Raw genomic sequence first — 21,273 nt, forward strand, 5'->3', positions numbered from 1 at the left:
ACATGTGGGGAAACTGAGGCACCCTGATATGACTTGATGAAGGCTATGCAGTGAGTCAGTGGCAGAGTCGAAGGATGGTCTTGTGCTTAAGGTGCTGGAATTAGACTCGGGGAATGGAAATGTCTAAATAATGGCCCGAGCTTACCTGGTAGATCTTCTCCTAGTGGGTATGGGAGTCAGATCAGCTAGTGATGGGGATGAGATTTGACTTGAGTTAGCAGCCCTACCGAGCCAGCTCAGCTAAGGCAGAGCGGGAGCTGGGTTCTGTTCCCCCTCGTGCATCGTTAACCCAATGGTTGACTGAGATCTAATCACTCACGTCTGTGCCACACCACTGGCAATCACAGGGTGAGACAGGTCTCGCTGAGGGAGCTTCTAACAGTCACGAGGAAGCACGTGTGTCCCTGAGCTCTGCCTGCAGAACTATCGTTCCCGGAGATGATGCAGGTGAAGGAATGAGGCCTGCTTCCTGTTTGGATCTCAGGGTGGATTGTTGAGCTGAGTATGTGGGCGATGGAGTCGGAGGCATTGAGCCGGGAAGTCATGCGAGTCAGTAGCAGAGCTGGGGATCTTGACTCCCATACTCTGACTCCCCATGCTGGGTTGCATTTGACCCAACACCCTGGAGATGGGGAAGGCTCTGTATCCCATTCCCATGTGCCCCAGCTGCCTGGCCCCCGGGCAGAGAGCCGTGAAATGGTAGGGTTTGATTAGAAGTGTATGGGGCTGCTGCCCGTTTTCCTTCTACCTCAGACTGGGATCTCTGCCCTGCCAGCGGCAAACCCTGCAGTTTTTAAACTGGCATGAAGCCCGGCTCTCCAGTGGCCGAGCGGCTTCGGCTGGGTCTCCACAGAATTGGATGCGGGGAGTGGAGAACTCTCGTAAGAAAGGGGAAATGTTCTGGAAAGCCAGGCAGCGCACACAGTGCACTGGACAAGCACACCAGAGTCTGAGATCAAGGCCAGAAGGGACCTGTAATAGTATGGGTGCTCTCCCTGTTGCCCTGCACACCCCCTGGTGCTGAGTTTGTGTCCCTGCCTCAGTTTCCCCAGTGGACTTTCAGTAAGTTCAGTGAAGTTCTTACGTAGTGAACGAAGCCCCTTCAGGGGTCTGGTTTATTTAAACAAAGGCCAATCAGCTGTGCAGCAAGTCTTCACCCCCAGCGTCCGGGGAGGGGCAAACTAATCTTAGTCTGTTGGCCCCACCCAAGTCCCTCTGTCCCGGCTCATGGCCAGAAAGGCCCCATCAACCTGGGATCTTTCTTTGCAGTCAGGCCTCTTGCCATCACCTGGGGAAGGGTCCCTCTCTGGACTCAGGCCTCTCCAGAGAGATCGAATCACTGCAGCTCTTCTCTGGAGTGGGGCGTCGTTCCCCAGCAACCTGGTCCTGTCACTGGGACCAGGTCTCCCTAGGGCTTTGCCACTCTTCGCCTTCTCCGAAGCTGCTCCCCTCCAGCAGCACCTTTCCTAGGTCCGCGTTTCTGGTGAGCCCTCTAAACCGCTCCTCTGAGAAACCTCTCTGCTCAAGAGCAACCTCTGTGTTCTAGGGCGCCCTGCCTGAGTCCCCATAGCCCTTTATAAGGCCAGCCAGGCAGTTCTTAACTAATTAACTTCTGCCCAGCCACTTAGGTAATTGGCTACTCCCAGGTGACTCTAGGTTGGGTCTTTCTCCTGAGCAGAACCTGTCATCGGTAGGTTGGGTGCCTGACCCCATAAAAGGGTCAGGGTCATAAACTGCATCAAGGAGACATTTTGGGATGGAGGATAAGACCCTCTCTCTCTCTCCCATCTGCCTGCTCCTTCCCCCCACCCCTGCAGAAACCAGCATTTGCCCCTCTCGTTCCTGTGGTCTCACTCCAACTTCCTGATGGTGCTAGCTATGGCTCTATCCACCCCGCAGCTAGTACCAGACCCACAACCTGAGCGGTCCAAGCGGTTAGCCCTGTTGGGAAGCAATGTTTGCCATCTGCCTAGCATTGATGGGAGCAGCTCCCCTGCTGGGTTAGTGTTGATGGGACCGTACCCCAGCTGGACAATCTGTGTCAACTGCTGCTGGCTTCTGGGAGCTGCTGGTCAGTGCAAGTGGCTTGCATGCATAATTTCTCGAGCATAGGTGGGACCTAGTGATGGCTTCTGCTGTTCGAATAGGCAGATCCTGTGAGAGGTGAGTAGTAACCCCTCTGGGGGCTGTAAATATCCTAAATCTGACTGAGTCTCTTTTTTTTTTTTTTTCTGTTTGCTCTTCTCTTAAACCCTGTATGGTCCCATGCCTTACCTCTGCTGGGCGTGGCCACCTTTCTTGCAGGAAAAGGGGCCTGGCCTCAATTTAGCAGAGCCTATAAGCATGTGCCTAACTCCCACGGACTTCAATGTGATGTAAAGTTAATGGTGATACTGGAAAAGAGGAGATGAAGGGGGGATATGATAGAGGTATATAAAATCACGAGTGATGTGGAGAAAGTGAATAAGGAAAAGTTATTTACTTGTTCCCATAATATAAGAACTAGGGGTCACCAAATGAAATTAATGGGCAGCAGGTTTAAAACAAATAAAAGGAAGTTCTTCACACAGCGCACAGTCAACCTGTGGAACTCCTTGCCTGAGGAGGTTGTGAAGGCTAGGACTATAACAGGGTTTAAAAGAGAACTGGATAAATTCATGGAGGTTAAGTCCATTAATGGCTATTAGCCAGGACGGGTAAGGAATGGTGTCCCTAGCCTCTGTTTGTCAGAGGGTGGAGATGGGTGGCAGGAGAGAGATCACTTGATCATTACCTGTTAGGTTCACTCCCTCTGGGGCACCTGGCATTGGCCACTGTCGGTAGACAGGATACTGGGCTGGATGGACCTTTGGTCTGACCCAGTGAGGCCATTCTTATGTTACTGTACTCCTTAGCTCTTACCTAGCACTTCCCATCAGTAGACTGGGGCAAAAGTAGCGCTCGGGCAGCCCTTTTCACGTGGCTGGGAGGGAGGAGGGGGAGTTAGGGCGGGGACTTTGGGGAAGGGGCGGGGAAAGGACGGAGTTGGGGTGGGGCCGGGGGGTGGGAAAGGGGCGGGGCCAGGGCCCGTGGAGTGTCCTCTTTTTTTATTTTTTAAATATGGTAACCCTACTGAGGAGGCAAGCGGGCGGGCAATGGTGGGGGGTGAGTAGACGAGCTGGAGGGGTGGGGGCTGAGGAGGCAAGCGGGGGGGCAGTGGCGGGGGGGGCAGGTGAGCCAGTGGCAGGGGAGGGGGGCTGAGTAGGTAAACTGGGGTGGTGGGGGGCTGAGGAGGCGGGTGGGCGGGCAGTGGCGGGGGTGAGTAGGTGAGCTAGGGGAGGGGGGCTGAGTAGGCGAGCGGCGAGCCGGTAGCTGACCTGTTCTTCTGATCTGGTCTGGCTCCCATCCCCTCTCCAAGGGTTGCAGCTGTCTGGAGGTGCTGCCTTCCTCATTCACATCGTATTCATTCAACAGGGCAATTGATTACAAAGTGGGGGGAAGATCTTATTCTACTTCCAGCAAAAAGACAGTTTTCTTTTACCTTAATTATACTACCTTAGGGCCAGCTATAACATATTACCAAGGTTCAATACTGCTGTTTCAGCAGGGCGGCGCTGGGGAAGGAGGGTTTTTTTCCATGGGGCGGGCGGCGCTGGGGGAGGGTTCCCGGGGGAGCTGGGGGGGTTGTTTCTGTGGGGCGGGTGGCGCGGGGGGGGGGGTTCGGCGGGGCCGGGGGGTTTTGGCCCTCAGCTGTTTTCTTTGGAGTAATATGGCCTTCACCGCTTTACGAGTTGTGCAGGCCTGCCCTAGATTAACAAACCCAGTGTCTGCTAACTCAAGTGCTACGAACCCTGGGCTGCATTGCAGAGGGGATGAGACCTTCACAAGGATCCCAGCCCAAGCCCCCATATCTACTCTGCAGTTTTATAACCCTGCAGCCTGGGACCCTGAGTCAGCTGACATGGGCCAGCTGTGGGTGTTTTACTGCCGCACCGACATACCCTCGGGCTACATTGCAAAGCACTGGGGCTTGAACCTGGGTCCCGGATTGACTCCGGCTCGGACCCTCCCACCTCGAGGGCTCAGTCTGAAAATGGAAGGGGAGTTAGGCTCAAGCCTGAGTTGGCAGCTTGGACTCAAGTTGCTGTGTAGACAGCGCCCCTCTCCTCCCTCCCCCCCCCCGGTTACATACTTACCTACCTACCTACCTCTGGTCTACAGAGCCGCCGAGAGTGGGTTCGGGCCCCGGTGAAAATTTTTTTTCGGGCCCCCCAGCAAGGGCCGACTGGCTAAACAGGGCTGACGAGAGGGAGGGAAGCAGGGCCCCCTTCTGGACCGCCAGGCCCCGGTAAGGTGACCGGGGGGGGGGGGGGGCGGGCCCCCCTTCCGGCCCCCCAGCCCCGGGCTGGGGAGCCCGCATCCCCCCCCTCTCGTCAGCCCTGCTGGTCTATTTCCCAAGTCCAAAGCGACAAAGAGTCCTGTGGCACCTTATAGACTAACAGAGGTATTGGAGCAATACATCTGTTAGTCTATAAGGTGCCCCAGGACTCTCTGTCGCTTTGTACAGATCCAGACTAACACGGCTACCCCTCTGACACCTCCCAAGTCCAGTTTCCAAACGCTGCAGTTCCCCTTTCTCCCACCAGGGGCCAGGCGCGACTAGGAGGGCGCCCTCAGCTGCGCGCACCTGCCTTTCCGCTCCACCAGGGGGCGCCTGTGCGCGCTCCTCTCTTCCCCTCCCCTCCCCACGCCTTGCCCAGCCCGGGAGCGCTCGGTGCAGCCAGCCCGGCTCCCGGCGTTCACCTGCCTGTACCTGCCCCTCCGCACAGCCAGCCCCTGCCTTCCATCTTTGCCCAGCCCGGCTCCGCTCCGGCTGCTTCCCCCGAGAGAGGCGCTGCTCTGAAGCGCCCGCCGCCCCCAGGGACGGGCCGAACTGCAGCAGGACCGGACCAGCCCCCCCCAGAACCGGCGCCGGCCATGGGTCCCTGCTGAGCTACCCGGGGTGGCGGTAGGAAGTGGGGAAAAGTCACCACGATCCAGCCATGGTGAGTGTCCTGCTCCCTCTGGGGACGCTTCAGTCCCTTTAAGCTCCAAGCCCGCCCCCCTGCAGCAAATCCCATAAAAGTTCACACCCCCCCCCCCCGCTCCCCAGTTTAATTATTAGCAAATGGGACGTTGGAAGAGTTTTTGTGCATCTTAAATCCCCATTTCCCTCCCCCCTCCCGCCCCCAATGAGCAGCAGCTGCCATGAATCACCTTGCAAATTGGATAGAAAGAAGCTGGGTCAGAAATAGCCTCTGGGGCTAGGGGGGAGGGATCGTTCAGTGGTTTGAGCATTGGCCTGCTAAACCCAGGGTTGTGAGTTCAATCCTTGAGGGGGCCATTTAGGGAATGGGGGCAAAAATCTGCCTGGGAATTGGTCCTACTTTGAGCAGTTGGACTAGATGACCTCCTGAGGTCCTTTCTTGGGATTCCCAAGAAACCTTCTGTCTCTTTCTTTCCTCTGGCTTCTGCAGGGGTTGGTTTTGCTTTTCTGAGCTAGACTTCTTAAAAGGGCCAAATCCTTGTTGCATTGCTATAGAATGCAGGCAGAATATTGCCAGAATATTGTCGTCCCCGCACGTTCTCCGTCTAATCGGGGTGCGTACGGCCCTGTCTGAGTTCTGCCCTGAATATTTGCTCCCTTCCCTTTGTGAAGGTTTGGGCCCTTGGATCTCTGCACTGGGCAACCCCTGACACACACACCCCCCCGCAGATCCCTTTGCAGGATTGGGGCCTTACAATGCTAGGTGTCCCGGAGGGGTTTAGATAGGAGACGGTGACATTTTTAAGGGGGGTGTGTATGTTAAAGGGCTTGGAAGATGGGTGTGTTATTCCCGGCCAGGTCACCCCGGGAACTCCTAAAAGGTGCCTGTTTCCCCTGCTGCCTGATGGTGTAGCTAGAATTTCTGCCAGAGCACAGGTTGGAAGGAAGGGCTCTGAGTGCCACTGACTTTACTGGACCCCATAAAAACACCTGGGAGCTTTAGTGTGGAGCCATGGTGAGAGGCACTTTAGAAATGTTAGTACAGCACCTGGCGCAGTGAGTCCCAGGGCTCCTGAGAAGGAGGAAGGTGTTCAGATCCCAGCTCAGGGTTCCCTTAACAGGACCGTGCTAGGAAAACTGGTTGTTTCAAACCTGATGCTTAGATGGCTCAGCCATTCCCTCCCCCAACATGGGTTGGGCTTTGTTTCAATGGCTGCTTTGGTTTCTGAGAGCAGTGGTGAGAGAGTGTGAGTTAGAGATGGGTTTGCCAAGGGATTTGGGGGAGCAATTTGTGTCGAATTGGGCCCCGTTGCACGGGGCACCGACCTGACTTGCAGGCCAAGGGCTGCATTGTCAATGTTGAATAGATTTATTTTGTTTTTAAAATACCAAAAGGGGCCGTTCTGATCATCTGATCTGGCCTCCTGCGTAACACAAGCCAGGGACTGACTCTCCCTTAGTCCGTGTCTCCGGGAGGAAATTGACGGGTGTAACAATTCCACAAGAGCTTCCGTGTGAATGCTCTATTCCAGAGTAATGACACCACTCACAAAGTGGAGTAATTATTCCTGAGTACAATCACTTTTATTCGGAAATAGTTTGTCTACATAGGGGAGTTACTCTGGAATGGCTATGCCAGTCAAGTTCCCCCATGTAGACAAAAAAACCGATTGACCCTGCATTCAGCCCATATCAGCTACGGCCCATCTTTTGGAAAGAAATGTCTAGTCTCAATATCAGTGACGCTAAGTGCCGGAGAATCCACCCTGACCCTTGGGAATCTGGTCGACTGGTTAATTGCCCTCCCTGTTAAATGATGTTTTACTGGTTCTCACCTGGGTAATTTTGTAGCAAACAGGAGGATCTAAAACGCAGGAGGAGCTAATTCTGCTCCACATCAACCACAAGTGCACGAAAATCCAGAATAAAACAAACCGACTGACCACATGGGGGTGGTGGTGGTTATAAAGTTTTTAGGTTTTAAGGTTACACTCCAGCTGGGTTTTTAAGCTTTTCTCCATGACCATGAGGGCAGGAAACATGTTCTTTCCTTTTAATTATGAGCAGAGAGTCTCCTGTATTCACGTGACTCCAGCAGCTGGGGCTTGGCAAAGAGTACCAGCTAGTGAGAGGTGGCAACACTGCAGTGTCCCAGCTTGGATCCAGGAGTGTCCTGTTCCCGCAGGACACTATCACAACAGACCCTGCCTGCACCCCTGTGTAATGAGGTTTCGGTCAAGCAAGCCCATCCCTGCCCCAGCCTGCTGCTCATGGCCCTGGCTCCAGGAGCCAGATCCCTCGGAGCTGCATAGTTTTCAAACCTTCCCCTAACGTGCTTGGACTTATTGCAGAGCCTGTGTGAACAGCGGCTCTCGTGTGGTTGGTGTGGGAGGAGGTTTTTGGATGTGCTTATAGTCCCATTCACAATTCTGGCAAAATTCGGGGGGGAGGGGCGCCCAAGGGGACGACATCTGAGCAGAGAGCATCCCTGCTTCCCGGGGGGGTGTGGCCATCCAGCCTGGGGGGGAGGGGCACAGCCACCCCTCCCCCCCCGGGGCAGGGGGTGTGGTGGGGTTCGGCCGACCTGCTGAGGCTCTGAGGGAGGGGCATCGTGGGCACAATGCCCAGACCAGCATGGCTGGCCTCCTCTGAGATGGGGCTTTAGATCCTGGCAGTTCCTCTCTGCTGCCCCCACTTTCCATCCCCCAAATGCTGCCGCGGCTGCAATCTCTGTGCCCATAACTTCCCTCCCTGCCCCCGCACCTATAGAGACTGCCCCCTCGGCCGGGGGAAGCTGCGGGTTTATGGTGCTGAAGATGGGGTGCCTGGTGCAGCCCCACCCCACCTTTCAGGGCCAGCAAGCGCCGGTCGGGTGCAGGGGTCACTGGCTGGGGTTGGCAGGGGGTCTCCATCTGCGGCTTGTGACTGGTGGGAACACAACCACCCTGCTCTTCCCAGGTGGTGGTGGTGGGGTCCTGGCTGGATCCTGGTTACCAGGGCCGGTGTTCACAGCTGAGACCCACACTGGGGTGGATGGTGAGCATGGACCCTGCTGGCTTCTATCCTGTGAGCGGAACAGTCCGTGGGGCGGCTCTGCTGTGGTAGGCGGCTGCGCCCAGCGGGTCACTGGGAATCTATTAATAGAGTGTGATTAATGTGTGTGTGTGACAGTCACCTCTGCTGGTTAGAGCCTGGAGTGGGGCTGGAAACCAGCTGTGGGAGGGGAGTGGGGTCTAGTGGATAGAGCAGGGGGCTGGGGGCCAGGACTCCTGGGTTCTATTCCCAAATCTGTCACCGTGACCTGAGGGGTGGGCAGTCCCTGTGCCTCGGTTTCTCTACCCGTGAGTGTGAACAGCGCGGTGAGGCAATTTGAGAAGGGGGGAGGGGCGGCGTGGGGAAGAGGCGTCTCTGCCATGATCAGGGAGGGGCATGTTTCACAGCACGACAGGATGAGGCTTCTCGCCTCCAGCCTGACCAGGCTGTGGTTTTGCAGCAATACCTCCCTCTTCCCCCCCCCCCCCTTGCACCAGGCTGGTTAATCCTTAACCTTGCTCCCTTCCCCGGTGTTTGTACAGCCCCCCTGCAGCCCTGGCCCTGGGCAGGGGACCCCTGGGGCAGGATCCGACCTGCGCAGCCACGTGCCAGCAGCCTCCCACGCTGAAATGCCTGGCCCGGGGCCGTGATTCAGCTCAGTTCCTCTTGCCGGGGCTATTCTTAGCGCCAGCCTCCTTGGCCCTGGTCGGGGATCCCCCCTTCCTCCCGGCTGGGCCCTTTGGGGGCTGTTAGCTGGGGGGCGGTTGTGGCGGAGCAGGCAGTACCGGCTGGGTCTGGGGCTGTGTTTGTGGGGACGCCGTCCCGTGTGCTGGAAGCGTGTGGGGGTGGGGCGGGCGTGTGTGGGCACGCCCATGCGTTGGGAGAGGCAGGAGCATGTGCGTGCTGGGGAGGGGCCGGGGGGGGACATGCCTGCTGGGGGTGGGTGTGTGCGTGTGGATCGGGGGGATGGGCATGCGGGTGGGTGCACTGCGGGGACACGCAGTGGGTCAGATCTTGCCCTAAACTCCCCCACCCCCGCGCACAGCGAACTGATGGGCCTGGGGGAGCCATTATTACATACGCTAGCTGGGGCAAACCTTGGCCTGGTAGCAGAGGCCTGGCTTTCACCCCCCCACCCCCATCCAAGATGACGTGCTGCACCCCAGAGCTGCCAGGATCCCGGCTCGGGCAGTGCCCGGCCATGCGGGGATAACGCTGCCCATAGCAAGCCCAGTGCCTTAAACAATGGATGCATTTGTCCCGGCCCCCAGTTCCTCGCGCTGCCCTTGCTGGCTAGCGGGGGCAGCTCCGTCTCCGTGAGCCGGGTGTGAATTGTCATGGCTAGTCCTGTGCCAGTGAAATCTCTCTGCCTGGTTCCCCCTCCCACAGCCTTGCCACTGGGGTACCCTCTGCACGTCCCTGCCGGCGGGTCCGATTGCCTGCAGCGGGGCGAGCGCGCCTGGTGACGTCTGAGCGCGTCGGGTTCGGAAAGGGAGCGGGACGTGATTTTCACAGTCGCCCACGTGGCTTGTTATGTGGATTATGGTAGTATGTGGATGCCCTGACTGAGATCGAGGGGGCCTGTTGGGCTGGGCCTTGCACAGACCCCAACTGAGATCGGGGGCCCCCCCGTTGGGCCGGGCCCTACACAGACCCCAACTGAGATCGGGGGCCCCCGTCAGGCCAGAGTCTGCACAGCCTCCCCTCCCCCGTCGAAGATCAGGGCCCCCATCGTGTGGGACCCTGCACAGACCCCTCCCCCCGCCTGAGATTGGGGTTCCATAGTGCTGGGCGCTGCTCACACACAAACCCCGACCTAAATTTGGTCCCCCACATCGTGCCAGGTGCTGCATGCCCCACTCCCAACCGAGATTGCACAGATGCATTTAGGTTCTAAACTCTTTGGGACAGGGAAGGTCTGTACAGCCCCTGGCACCACAGCTCCAAGGCGCTACAGCAGCAAGATAACAAATAGTTCCAGACAGACACAGGGTGGGAGGGGAAACTGAGGCACAGAGCACGGGTGAGACTTGCCCAAAATCACCCAGCAGGCCAGAGCCAGGAACAGAACCCAGGTGTCCTGAGGCCCAGCCCTGCACTCTACTCACTGGACTGTGCTGCCTTTCATTAATCCTTGTCGCAGGATTGGCCCTGTTGTAGGACCTCCCCGAGGCGTGGGGTTTTGCCGGGGTTAGGAACCTGCAGAGGCTGAAGCGAGGTGCGATTTGGGCTCAGCCCTCCTCGGCGTTGCTTCCCCGGGTAGGCAGGTTTGCACTCGCGGCTGTGTGGCCGTGAGGCTTGGAGCGCTCTGGATTTCAGGGACGCTGTGTGACGTTCAGGGTGGCGCATTTCTTGTAGTGCAGTGAAGTTCTCCTGGGAGTTTTCCTGAGCCCCACACGCCCAGCTCGGGTTAATGAATAACGCTGCCGGAGAAGGCAGTTTCACAACCATACGATACTGGGGCCGGCCCTTGGCTGAGGGAGTAGAGACGCGAAATGGGTGAGGCAATAGGAATGCAGCGTTGTTTAGTGGTTAGAGCACGGAGGGATGGGGAGACGGGACTCCTTGATCTCTAGTCCCTGCTTTGAGGGCGGGGGGTCTGGTGGTGGAGGCTGGGGGGCTGGAAATCAGGACTCCTGGGTTCATTTCCAAGTGTGGTTGAGTGGTTAGAACGCAGAGCCGAGAGAAAGGGGCCATAGTTCTATTCCTGGCTTTGCCGCTGACTCACGTTAGAACCTCGGGCAAGTGAGTCACTTCCTTCCTGCGTGCCTCAGTTTCCCCATCTGCAGCCTGGCAATAGCATTTCCCTTCTCACAGGCCTGCTGAGGCTTAACATGGCCAGAGCTCCAGATTGCCCCAGAGGGTGAGCCCGGCCCGAGACGCACTCCTCGGTGGGGAGGCTCAGACGCTGTCACCTAAGTGTCCTACCCACCAGCGGCCAGGCCACGGGGTTGTTACAGGCGTGGCAGGGCTGATGTCACTAGGTGCAGTTGCTGGCCCTGGGGTCTCGCCAGCTACCTGCCTCGCTCCGTGGTGGCACGAAGGCCCTTTCACCAGCCCTGCCCATGTGCCAGGCATATGCTGCCGCTCGGGGAAGCCGAGGAGCAGAATCCGTCCTGGGGCACCATGAGTTCTGAACAGCTCTCTGAGCTCAGACCAGACTGGGTGGGCAAACTACGGCCCGTGGGCCACATCCGGCCCGCGGGACCCTCCTGCCCGGCCCCTGAGCTCCTGGCCCCCGGCCCCTCCCCTGCTGTTCCCCCTCCCCCGCAGCGCGCCGCCGGCGCAATGCTCTGGGCGGCCGAGCAGCACAGCTGACCCGGTGCTCTGTGCTGCATGGTGGCCTGGCTGGCTCCGGCTGGGCGGCCACCGGTGCTCCAGGCAGCGCGGTAAGGGGGCAGGGAGCAGGTGGGGTTGGATAGCAGGCAGAGGAGTTTGGGGTGGTGGTCAGGGGGTGGAGGGGTGGATAGGGGTCGGGGTGGTCAGAGGGCGAGGAATGGGGGGGGGTTGAATGGGTGCAGGAGTCCCAGGGGGCTGTCAGGAAGGAGGGGGGGTTGGATGGGGCAGCAGGGGGCAGTCAGGGGCAGGGGTTCCGGGGGCGGTCAAGGAGAAGGGGTGGTTGGATGGCGCAGGGGTCCCCGGGGGGGGGAGCAGTCAGGAATGAGAGGAGGGGTTGGATGGGGCGGTAGGGGTAGTCTGGGGTGGGGGTTCCGGAGGCGGTCAGGGGACATCGGGCAGGGGTCCCTGCAGGGGGGGGCGGTGTCAGGGAATAGGGGGGGGTGGGTGGGGGGGGAGTCCTGGAGGGGGCCGTCAGGGGGCAAGAGGCGGGGGGGGGTGGATAGGGGGCCGGGCCGCGCCTGGCTGTTTGGGGGGAGGCACAGCTTCCCCTAACCAGTCCTCCATACAATTTCCGAAACCCGATGCGGCCCTCAGGTCAAAAAGTTTGCCCACCCCTGGCCTAGCGCCACGGGGCCCATGGGCACTGCCACCATCCAAATACATCATATATTTTTTTCGTATTTACTCTGCATGCTCTAGAGCTGGGCCAGCACGAGGCGAGAACGAGGCCGGTGTCACTGCACGCAGGCGCCAGCCCCAAGTGCTCATGCACCAGGAGTCAGTCCCCAGAAATCACCAGATTGGCTGTAAAAATCTGCAGATTTAAAAAAAATAAAAATAAATGTTGGGTTTCTTTTTATTTGCCACTGGCTGTTTGAACCTTCAGGGCTCGTGCCAAGCTTTCCACGGAGAGGTGGGAGAGCTCAGTGGTTAGGGTGCCAGCTTTGGACTTGATTCCTGGGTTCAATTCCTTGCTCTGTCACTGACTTCCCTGTGGAACCTTGAACCAGTCATTTTGTGCCACAGTTTTCCCCTCTGTACAATGGGGATAATCGCGCTGCCCTGCCTCCTGGGGGGCTGTGAGGGTAGACATGCTGAACAGTGTCAGGTTTTTAGATACTATGGAGATGGGGGACAGATAATTTACAAGGGTTAGAAACTTGGGTTTTCTTAAAGGAAACAGAATCTCACGTGACTCCGGGAGCTGGGGATTGAATTAAGCCCCCAAATACTGCGGGAGAGCCGGCAGCACCATGGCTATGATCAGCGGTCAGGCCTGGCTGTCTGACCCTGCTCCACGCAGGCCAGGGTGGCATGGTCAAGCAGCCGCAAGGAGAACGTCGTCCTAGCCTCGGCCAGAGCCTCTGCAGCGTTCCCTCCGCGCCGCCCCTCCTCCCGCTGCCAACCCTTCCCTCCGTGAGTGCCACCGGCGTCGGTCGCGTAGCAACTGACCGCTCGCATTGTCTGTGTGGGCCGGAGGAAGGAGCACTTGGCAACAGCCAGGAGCCTGTCTGAAGTTTCCTCGCTGGCTCAGAGCGGGGATGGGGGGGTTTGATCGCAGTCACCCGGCCTGGGGAGGGGGCAGGGCAGAGCCACCCATCTTCTGTGCTGATGCAGCAGGGGAGTGGGGGTGGGGGAGAAGTGGATTGTGGGTTGTCTGCTTTTGCAGGGAGGCAGGGGGCAATTGTGTGCACACACATAGCCCAAACAACACACACATTGGCTCGCTCTCTCTTCCCCCCTCCCTCCCATCTCACCCTGGGGTGCTCCAGATCCTCCCAGCTGTTAACCCAGGGGGGCAAGAATCGCGGTTCCCTTTGCCAGCAGCATACATCCCGGCCCTCCCTGCCCGCTGGGCAAGACCACTGGATCGTGAGCAGTTTGCGCTGCTGGGAGGGTTCTGTTTCCATCCATCTGGGTCAGTTTCTCTCCCGTCGGAAATCAAGGGCAAAGCGTCTCTGTCCATTAATAATGGAGTTTGTCAGAGAGGGGAAAGTCAAACCCCCATGATGCGCCCGGGATGGTGGTAACACCTGGCAGGGTTGCAGCAGCCTCTGCAAGGAGGGTCAGTTGCACCGTTGCTATTGTATAGGTGGGGAAACTGAGGCACACCCATGGAGGGGGAGGGGTGTGACTTGCCCAGAGCCATGCACCGAGTTCAGGATACAGCACTTGCCAACTTTTGCCATTTTACCACAAGTCTTGCAATAGATGGTTCGTTTTTGCTTCAAGTCCCGGCTCCCAGAGTCATACCAGCACTTGAGAATCTTGAGCTTTAATTAATTCATTTTTTTAAAGGCAGGTTTCTGGCCCCGGTGCTTATGCAGAAAAACTTGGAAGCACAACTCTCTAAAGGCTCAAAAAACATGGCAAACAGAGTCCCAGCCTTTCTTTGTTTATTAAATCTTATTATGTTTAAGCCAATCTCACCCTTTTTGTGGGCTCGACTCCTGGTTTTTGAACCCCTGGGGCTGGCAAGACAGTGGGAATTAGTGGCCAGATGAAGAAAAGAGAGAGCCTAGCTCTTTGTTGGTGCTGGATGGACAGCAAGACCGCAAAGTCATTGCATGTCTCTGCGCTAAAACGTGTGTGTGTGTGTGTGTGTGTGTGTGTGTGTGTGTGTGTGTGAGAGAGAGAGACACACACACATGTGGTGCCTTGGTGCGGGGGCAGAGGCTGATCATAGCTTTACATCCTCTTGGTCTTTGTAACATCGTCATCCTGCATTTCAGTTTATAAGCTACAGACACCCGGGCATCATGCAGCCTCTTCTAGGGTGGAGCACGGCAGCCAGTTACACAGGACAAGGCAGAGGAGTTTGACCTAAGGGCACTGGGCAAGAGGCCAAGGGTCTCAAGTACTCGTGCAGACCGGACAAGGCTTCGGCTTTCATGGTAGCATCTACACTCCACTCCCTGTGGGGCAGGGACAATGTGGTCTGTGTTTGTACAGGGCCTAGCACCATGTACTCCTGGTCTGTGACTGGGCTGCTAGGTGCTACCGTAATACACCTAATAAATAATGTAGAGTGCCTAGTGCCATGCTGTCGTGGTCCATGATTGGGGCTCCTAAGTGTTACCGTAATACACCTAATAAATAATGTACAGTGCCTACCACCATGGGGTCCTGGTCCATGATTGGGGCTCCTAGGTGCTACCATAATACATCTAATAATGTACTATGCCTAGCACAATGGGTTTCTGGTCTGTGACTGGGGTGCCCTGGTGCTACCGTAATACAAATAATAGGCGACCCAGATGAGATTGGGGCTCCACTGGGCCAGGCGCTGCACAGACACAGAGCCCGTCCCTCTCCCACAGAGCCCATGACTGAGACGGACAAAGCGGGAGAAGGGGATCCCTGTTTCACGGATGGGAAACCAAGGCCCAGAGAGATCACGTGACTCCCCCAGGGTCACATGGGGTGTCCATGGCAGGGAGCTGAACCTAGATCTCCTGGTTGCCAGCCCGGTGCCGGACTCGCTTAGCAGCCCTAAGCCATCCCCTCCCTGTCTGGAGCGGAACCCGACGGAGGCAGCCGAGGGCACCGTGTTTGCTGAGCACTGGCGTCCCCCAGGCTCCCCCACCCTGAGCTTAGCCAGTGCTGTGACCTGTCCCGTTGTGTTCCCCTCCCCGCGCAGGGCAGCAAGGAGCGCTACCATTGGCAGGCGCAGAATGTCAAGCACAGCGGGGTGGACGACATGGTGCTGCTGGCTAAGATCAGCGAGGACGCCATCGTGGAGAACCTCAAGAAACGCTTCCTGGATGACTACATCTTCGTATCCTTGCCGGGCTGGGAGCAGGGAGAGCGACGCCGGGAACTTGGAGGATATGGCAGGGGAGGAGGGAAATGCCGATTGCTCCCTGGCCCAAAGGGACAGCAGTTTGCAAAACTGCATGGGGATAATTGGGAAAGGGGTGGGGGGGTCAAGCCCCAGCTTCCCCAGGATTGGCTGGTTCTGGGTCAGCCCATTGCCAGGGTAACACCTGGAGCAATCGAGGCGTCTCAGGGATCAGTGAGATGCTTTTAACGATCATATCAGTATCGTGACGGATTATTAGTATAATTTGTATTTTGGTAGCGGCCCCAGTGTGTTGGGGTGGGCCAGGCAGAGACGCAGAGTGAGAGACAGTCGCTGCCCAGGAGAGCTCATAGTCTGAATAGGCATGACAGACAAAAGGTGGGGAGGGGAAACCGAGGCACAGAGCAGGAATGTGAATGCCCAAAGTCACCCAGTAGGGCTGTAGAGACAGGAATAGAACCCAGGCATGGATGGATGGGACCAAATTCAGCATTTTACTCAGAGAATCCCCTAATTAGAGCCAGTTGGAAAACAGATTTTCTGTCTCACGAAAAATTTGGAGATTTCAGGGTTTTGTTTCATCCCGAATCACGATGAAAAGCCAAAATTTCAAAAAAATTTGCAAAACGAAATTCTGAAGGAAAAAAAAATCATTTGGGGTCAATGAAAACGTTTCATGTCGGTTTTGCTCCTTTTACTTTTTTAAGATAAAATAGAGAAAATTTCAAAATCGACTGTCATTCTGAAACGAAAAACCGGAACTTTTCCGAAAATGTCCAAACGGGATGGGTTTGAGATTTTTGAAACATTTTCCAATTTTTTTCATGAAACTTAATAGAAATGGAGAGGACCATGCAAAAAACCCTTCAATTTTGAGTAGATGGTGTTTTCTAATGAAAACTGGTTGAAAACTTTCCATCCAGCTCTACCCCTAATCTCTGCCTGGATCCAGGTCTCTCCGTAGCCCCCTTCCTGCTGGACCTGGAAGGCACGTTAGTTACTGCTGTGCCATAAACACACACCCCAGCCTTGAGACTGGATAATGAAACTCACTAGGAGCAAAAGCAAATTGGGAGCCGATCTCACTGCTCCAAAGGAGGAAAGTGGAGTGGAGGTTGATCAACCTGCATTGATGGGGACAAGTAACAGAGCTGCTGCAAATTTCTTCTGTATGTTGAATAATCCTGGGTGCTTTTATTAATGGTGAGGTAGGGAGTTTAATAGTAAACGCAGGGGCTCTTGCTTGTCAGGTACATCTGGCTGATGGGCGGGTTGCTGTGAGGTTGTAATGACCCCTTGCATGGGACTGAACCCACCACAGCGTGTCCCTCCACCACTTGAGTGAAAGGGGGAATTCTGTTAGCTGGTAAGAGGTAGTAGGCTATTACCCTAGAAAGGGACGTGGTGCACATTTTACCAGCAGGTAGCAATGTCCGTGTGTCTGCTGCTGTGCAGATTCGGTGTGGGGGTGATTGTGATTGTATGTAGTAACCGTGTGCGGCCCTTTAAAACGGGGTGGGCTGTGTGGATCGGGCTCTGAGGAACCCTGGGTTCTTTTCCGTTGCTGTTGTCGCTGGTCGATCCTTATCTCAGAAACCCCAGACGTACATCGGGCCGGTCCTCATCTCCGTCAACCCTTTCAAACAGCTGCCCTACTTCACCGATCGCGAGATTGACATGTACCAGGGAGCCGTAAGTAACGGGGGAGGAGGGGAGGAAGTGGGGAAACGGCCCCCAAAACATCCCACCAGGGGTTCCAATTCCACTGTGACCCCCTCCCCGCAGCGGGGGCCATTGAGTGGGAGCAGGGGTGCCTCTATGCAGGGTAATTATCAAATAGCAGAGTGTGGGGACATGGATTTGATTCAGATCACGGAGAGGGCAGGAACCATTCAGCAGCAGGCTGGACTCCCCCCAGCTGGGGGCTCGTCCTCCTCACAGTCCTGGCTGGGGGTCTCTGCCCTGTTATCCAAACCTTCGCATAGTCCAGATCCCACCCTCCTCCCCCAGCGTGAGTGTATCCTGTATCTCAGTCTGGGGGACAAGGGAGTGGGGTAACGTGGCAGTTCGGGTAAACGGGCATATAGTGTATGCAGCATTCAGGAGACCTTTACTGGGTCCGGTTCTGGGGTCCACACCTCCAACGGGCTGTTGGCAAATAGGAGAAAGTTCAGAAAAACAGCTTGAAGAATGATTCGGTATCTAGAAAACCTGCCTTCTAGGGAGGGATTTAATCTATTTGGTTTACCAAAGAGAGGGCTAAGGGGTGATATGATCATCATCCGTAAGTACCTCCAGGGGGACGAGATTTCTGATAGGACACCACTCTTCAGCAGACAAAGGCAGAGCCATATCCAGTACTTGGAAGGTGCTGAAGCCAGACAAATTTTGATGAGGAATAAGGTTTTTAGCAGTGGAGGGTAATTGACCCTTGGAACAATTTACCAAAGGACGTGGTGGATTTTCCATAACTTGCTGTCTGGGAATCAAGATGGGATGTTTTTTTCTAAAAGTTGTGCTCTAGCTCAACCACCAGATATGGGCTGGATGTAGGAACCGCTGGGTGAGGTTCCCTGGCCTGGGCTATAGAGGAGGTCGGACCCTCAATCCCTTGCACCTCTCCCCTGAGCCAATAACAGGTAGCAACTTCAATCCATGGATCTCTCTGTGCTTTGCAGAGGTGGATTGGTATTGTTAGCCCCATGTTCCAGCTGGGGAGAGCCGTGGGGCAGAGAGAGGGGACCTGCTCATGCACGGGGGGAGGAGACAGTGGGGGCAGTTCTCCCTTCTTCTGGAGCATCCAGTGATGGGCTGGATGGATCCTGGACTAGATGGGCCATTGGGTTGCACCTCTCTGGCTCCTCCTTGGTCCGTAGAGGTAGATACGCTGGAGGGTAAGGATAGGGTCCAGAGTGACCTAGACAAATTGGAGGATTGGGCCAGAAGAAATCTGATGAGGTTCAACAAGGACAAGTGCAGAGTCCTGCACTTAGGAAGGAAGAATCCCATGCACCGCTACAGGCTGGGGACCGAGTGGCTAAGCAGCAGTTCTGCAGAAAAGGACCTGGGGATTACAGTGGATGAGAAGCTGGATATGAGTCAGCGGTGTGCCCTCGTTCCCAAGAAGGCCAACGGCACATTGGGCTGCATTAGTAGGAGCATTGCCAGCAGATTGAGGGAAGTGATTATTCCCCTCTATTCGGCACTGGTGAGGCCACACCTGGAGTATTGTGTCCAGTTTTGGGCCCCCCCACTACAGAAGGGATGTGGAGAGAGTCCAGCGGAGAGCAACGAAATTGATTAGGGGGCTGGAGCACATGACTTACGAGGAGAGGCTGAGGGAACTGGGGTTATTTAGGCTGCAGAAGAGAAGAGTGAGGGGGGATTTGATAGCAGCCTTCAACTACCTGAAGGAGGGTTCCAAAGAGGATGGAGCTCGGCTGTTCTCAGTGGTGGCAGATGGCAGAACAAGGAGTAATGGTCTCAAGTTGCAGTGGGGGAGGTCTAGGTTGGATATTAGGAAACACTATTTCACTAGGAGGGTGGTGAAGCACTGGAATGGGTTCCCTAGGGAGGTGGTGGACTCTCCATCCTTAGAGGTTTTTAAGGTCAGGCTTGACAAAGCCCTGGCTGGGATGATTTAGTTGGGGTTGGTCCTGCTTTGAGCAGGGGGTTGGACTAGATACCTCCTGAGATCTCTTCCTGCCCCAATCTTCTATGATTCTATGTAGCAGAGTGGGGTCTGCTCCCCAAATGGGATGGAACCCAGGGCCGCCCAGCTCTGGTGTCTCCCGGAGCAGGTTCCAGGCAGATCCCCGGGCATATGCTGAGCGAAAACGTTGGTTAAGCCTGGCTTGGCTAAGCAGGGTGGGGGTTGGCTGTAGTTTGGAAAAGGGTTTCCCCATCAGTGCCCGGCCTGCGAGGGGGTGCATCTGGCGGGGTGACCCACAAGGAGCCCCGGGAGTGAATCCCAGCTGGGAAAGTCCCCTTCTGCCCCTGGGAGGGGAAGATAATTTCTGAAGCTGGTGAGTCACCCAGGCAGGAATTCTCAGCTGGGAGCCCCGCCCTGCTGCCCGGAGGCCGAGGGGGCGTGTGCGATCCACGCCCCGCTCCAGCAAGGCGAGATCAGCAACTGGATCGGCCTGTGCCTGCAGCATCCCATCGCCCCTCCCCATGGGAGCTGCCTTGGTCCCAGCCTGCCCCCTCGTGGCAGGTGCAGAGACATTCCCTGCTCAGGTTTCAGAGTAGCAGCCGTGTTAGTCTGTATCCGCAAAAAGAACAGGAGTACTTGTGGCACCTTAGAGACTAACAAATTTATTAGAGCATAAGCTTTTGTGGGCTACAGCCCACTTCTTCGGATGCATATAGAGTGAAACATATATTGAGGAGATATATATACACACATACAGAGAGCATGAACAGGTGGGAGTTGTCTTACCAACTCTGAGAGGACAATTAAGTAAGAGAAAAAAACTTTTGAAGTGATAATCAAGATAGCTCAGTACAGACAGTTTGATAAGAAGTGTGAGAATACTTACAAGGGGAGATAGATTCAATGTTTGTAATGGCTCAGCCATTCCCAGTCCTTATTCAATCCTGAGCTGATCGTATCTAGTTTGCATAGCAATTCCAGCTCAGCAGTCTCTCGTTGGAGTCTGTTTTTGAAGTTTTTCTGTTGTAAGATAGCCACCCGCAGGTCTGTCATTGAATGGCCAGACAGGTTAAAGTGTTCTCCCACTGGTTTTTGAGTATTATGATTCCTGATGTCAGATTTGTGTCCATTAATTCTTTTGCGTAGAGACTGTCCGGTTTGGCCAATGTACATGGCAGAGGGGCATTGCTGGCACATGATGGCATATATCACATTGGTAGATGTGCAGGTGAACGAGCCCCTGATGGTATGGCTGATGTGATTAGGCCCTGTGATGATGTCACTTGAATAGATATGTGGACAGAGTTGGCATCGGGCTTTGTTACAAGGATAGGTTCCTGGGTCAGTGTTTTTGTTCAGTGATGTGTGGTTGCTGGTGAGTATTTGCTTTAGGTTGGGGGGTTGTCTGTAAGCGAGGACAGGTCTGTCTCCCAAGATCTGTGAGAGTGAGGGATCATCTTTCAGGATAGGTTGTAGATCTCTGATGATGCGCTGGAGAGGTTTTAGTTGGGGGCTGAAGGTGACAGCTAGTGGTGTTCTGTTATTTTCTTTGTTGGGCCTGTCTTGTAGGAGGTGACTTCTGGGTACTCGTCTGGCTCTGTCAATCTGTTTTTTCACTTCAGCAGGTGGGTATTGTAGTTTTAAGAATGCTTGATAGAGATCTTGTAGGTGCTTGTCTCTATCTGAGGGATTGGAGCAAATGCGGTTATATCTTAGAGCTTGGCTGTAGACAATGGATCGTGTGGTGTGTCCTGGATGGAAGCTGGAGGCATGTAGGTAAGTGTAGCGGTCAGTAGGTTTCCGGTATAGGGTGGTATTTATGTGACCATCGCTTATTAGCACAGTAGTGTGCAGGAAATGGACCGCTTGTGTGGATTGATCTAGGCTGAGGTTGATGGTGGGATGGAAATTATTGAAATCATGGTGGAATTCCTCAAGGGCTTCTTTTCCATGGGTCCAGATGATGAAGATGTCATCAATGTAGCGCAAGTAGAGTAGGGGCATTAGGGGACGAGAGCTAAGGAAGCGTTGTTCTAAGTCAGCCATAAAAATGTTGGCATACTGTGGGGCCATGCGGGTACCCATAGCAGTGCCGCTGACTTGAAGGTATATATTGTCCCCAAATGTGAAATAGTTGTGGGTGAGGACAAAGTCACAAAGTTCAGCCACTAGGTTAGCTGTGACATTATCGGGGATACTGTTCCTGATAGCTTGTAGTCCATCTTTGTGTGGAATATTGGTGTAGAGGGCTTCTATGTCCATAGTGGCCAGGATGGTGTTTTCTGGAAGATCACCGATGGATTGTAGTTTCCTCAGGAAGTCAGTGGTGTCTCGAAGATAGCTGGGAGTGCTGGTAGCGTAGGGTCTGAGGAGAGAGTCCACATAACCAGACAAGCCTGATGTTAGGGTGCCAATGCCTGAGATGATGGGGCGTCCAGGATT

The 21,273-nt window shown here is 55.5% G+C and overlaps 1 protein-coding gene across 1 annotated transcript in view; it reads left to right on the forward strand.

Annotated features, from left to right (window-relative positions):
* The first annotated feature begins 4,926 nt into the window (after positions 1 to 4,926).
* Positions 4,927 to 21,273, forward strand: part of LOC112123960 (unconventional myosin-Ie-like) — a 37,232-nt gene continuing 20,885 nt past the window's right edge. Inside the window, exons 1-3 of the mRNA XM_026656248.2 lie at positions 4,927 to 5,024; positions 15,018 to 15,155; positions 16,782 to 16,871. Coding sequence (XP_026512033.1) covers positions 5,022 to 5,024; positions 15,018 to 15,155; positions 16,782 to 16,871 — 231 coding nt within the window. The 5' untranslated portion in view covers positions 4,927 to 5,021. The remainder of the gene's footprint in view (positions 5,025 to 15,017; positions 15,156 to 16,781; positions 16,872 to 21,273) is intronic.

Source organism: Terrapene carolina, unplaced genomic scaffold (genome assembly GCF_002925995.2).
Source record: "Terrapene carolina triunguis isolate 2854851 unplaced genomic scaffold, T_m_triunguis-2.0 Scaffold227, whole genome shotgun sequence".
Classification (NCBI taxonomy): Eukaryota; Metazoa; Chordata; order Testudines; family Emydidae; genus Terrapene; species Terrapene triunguis.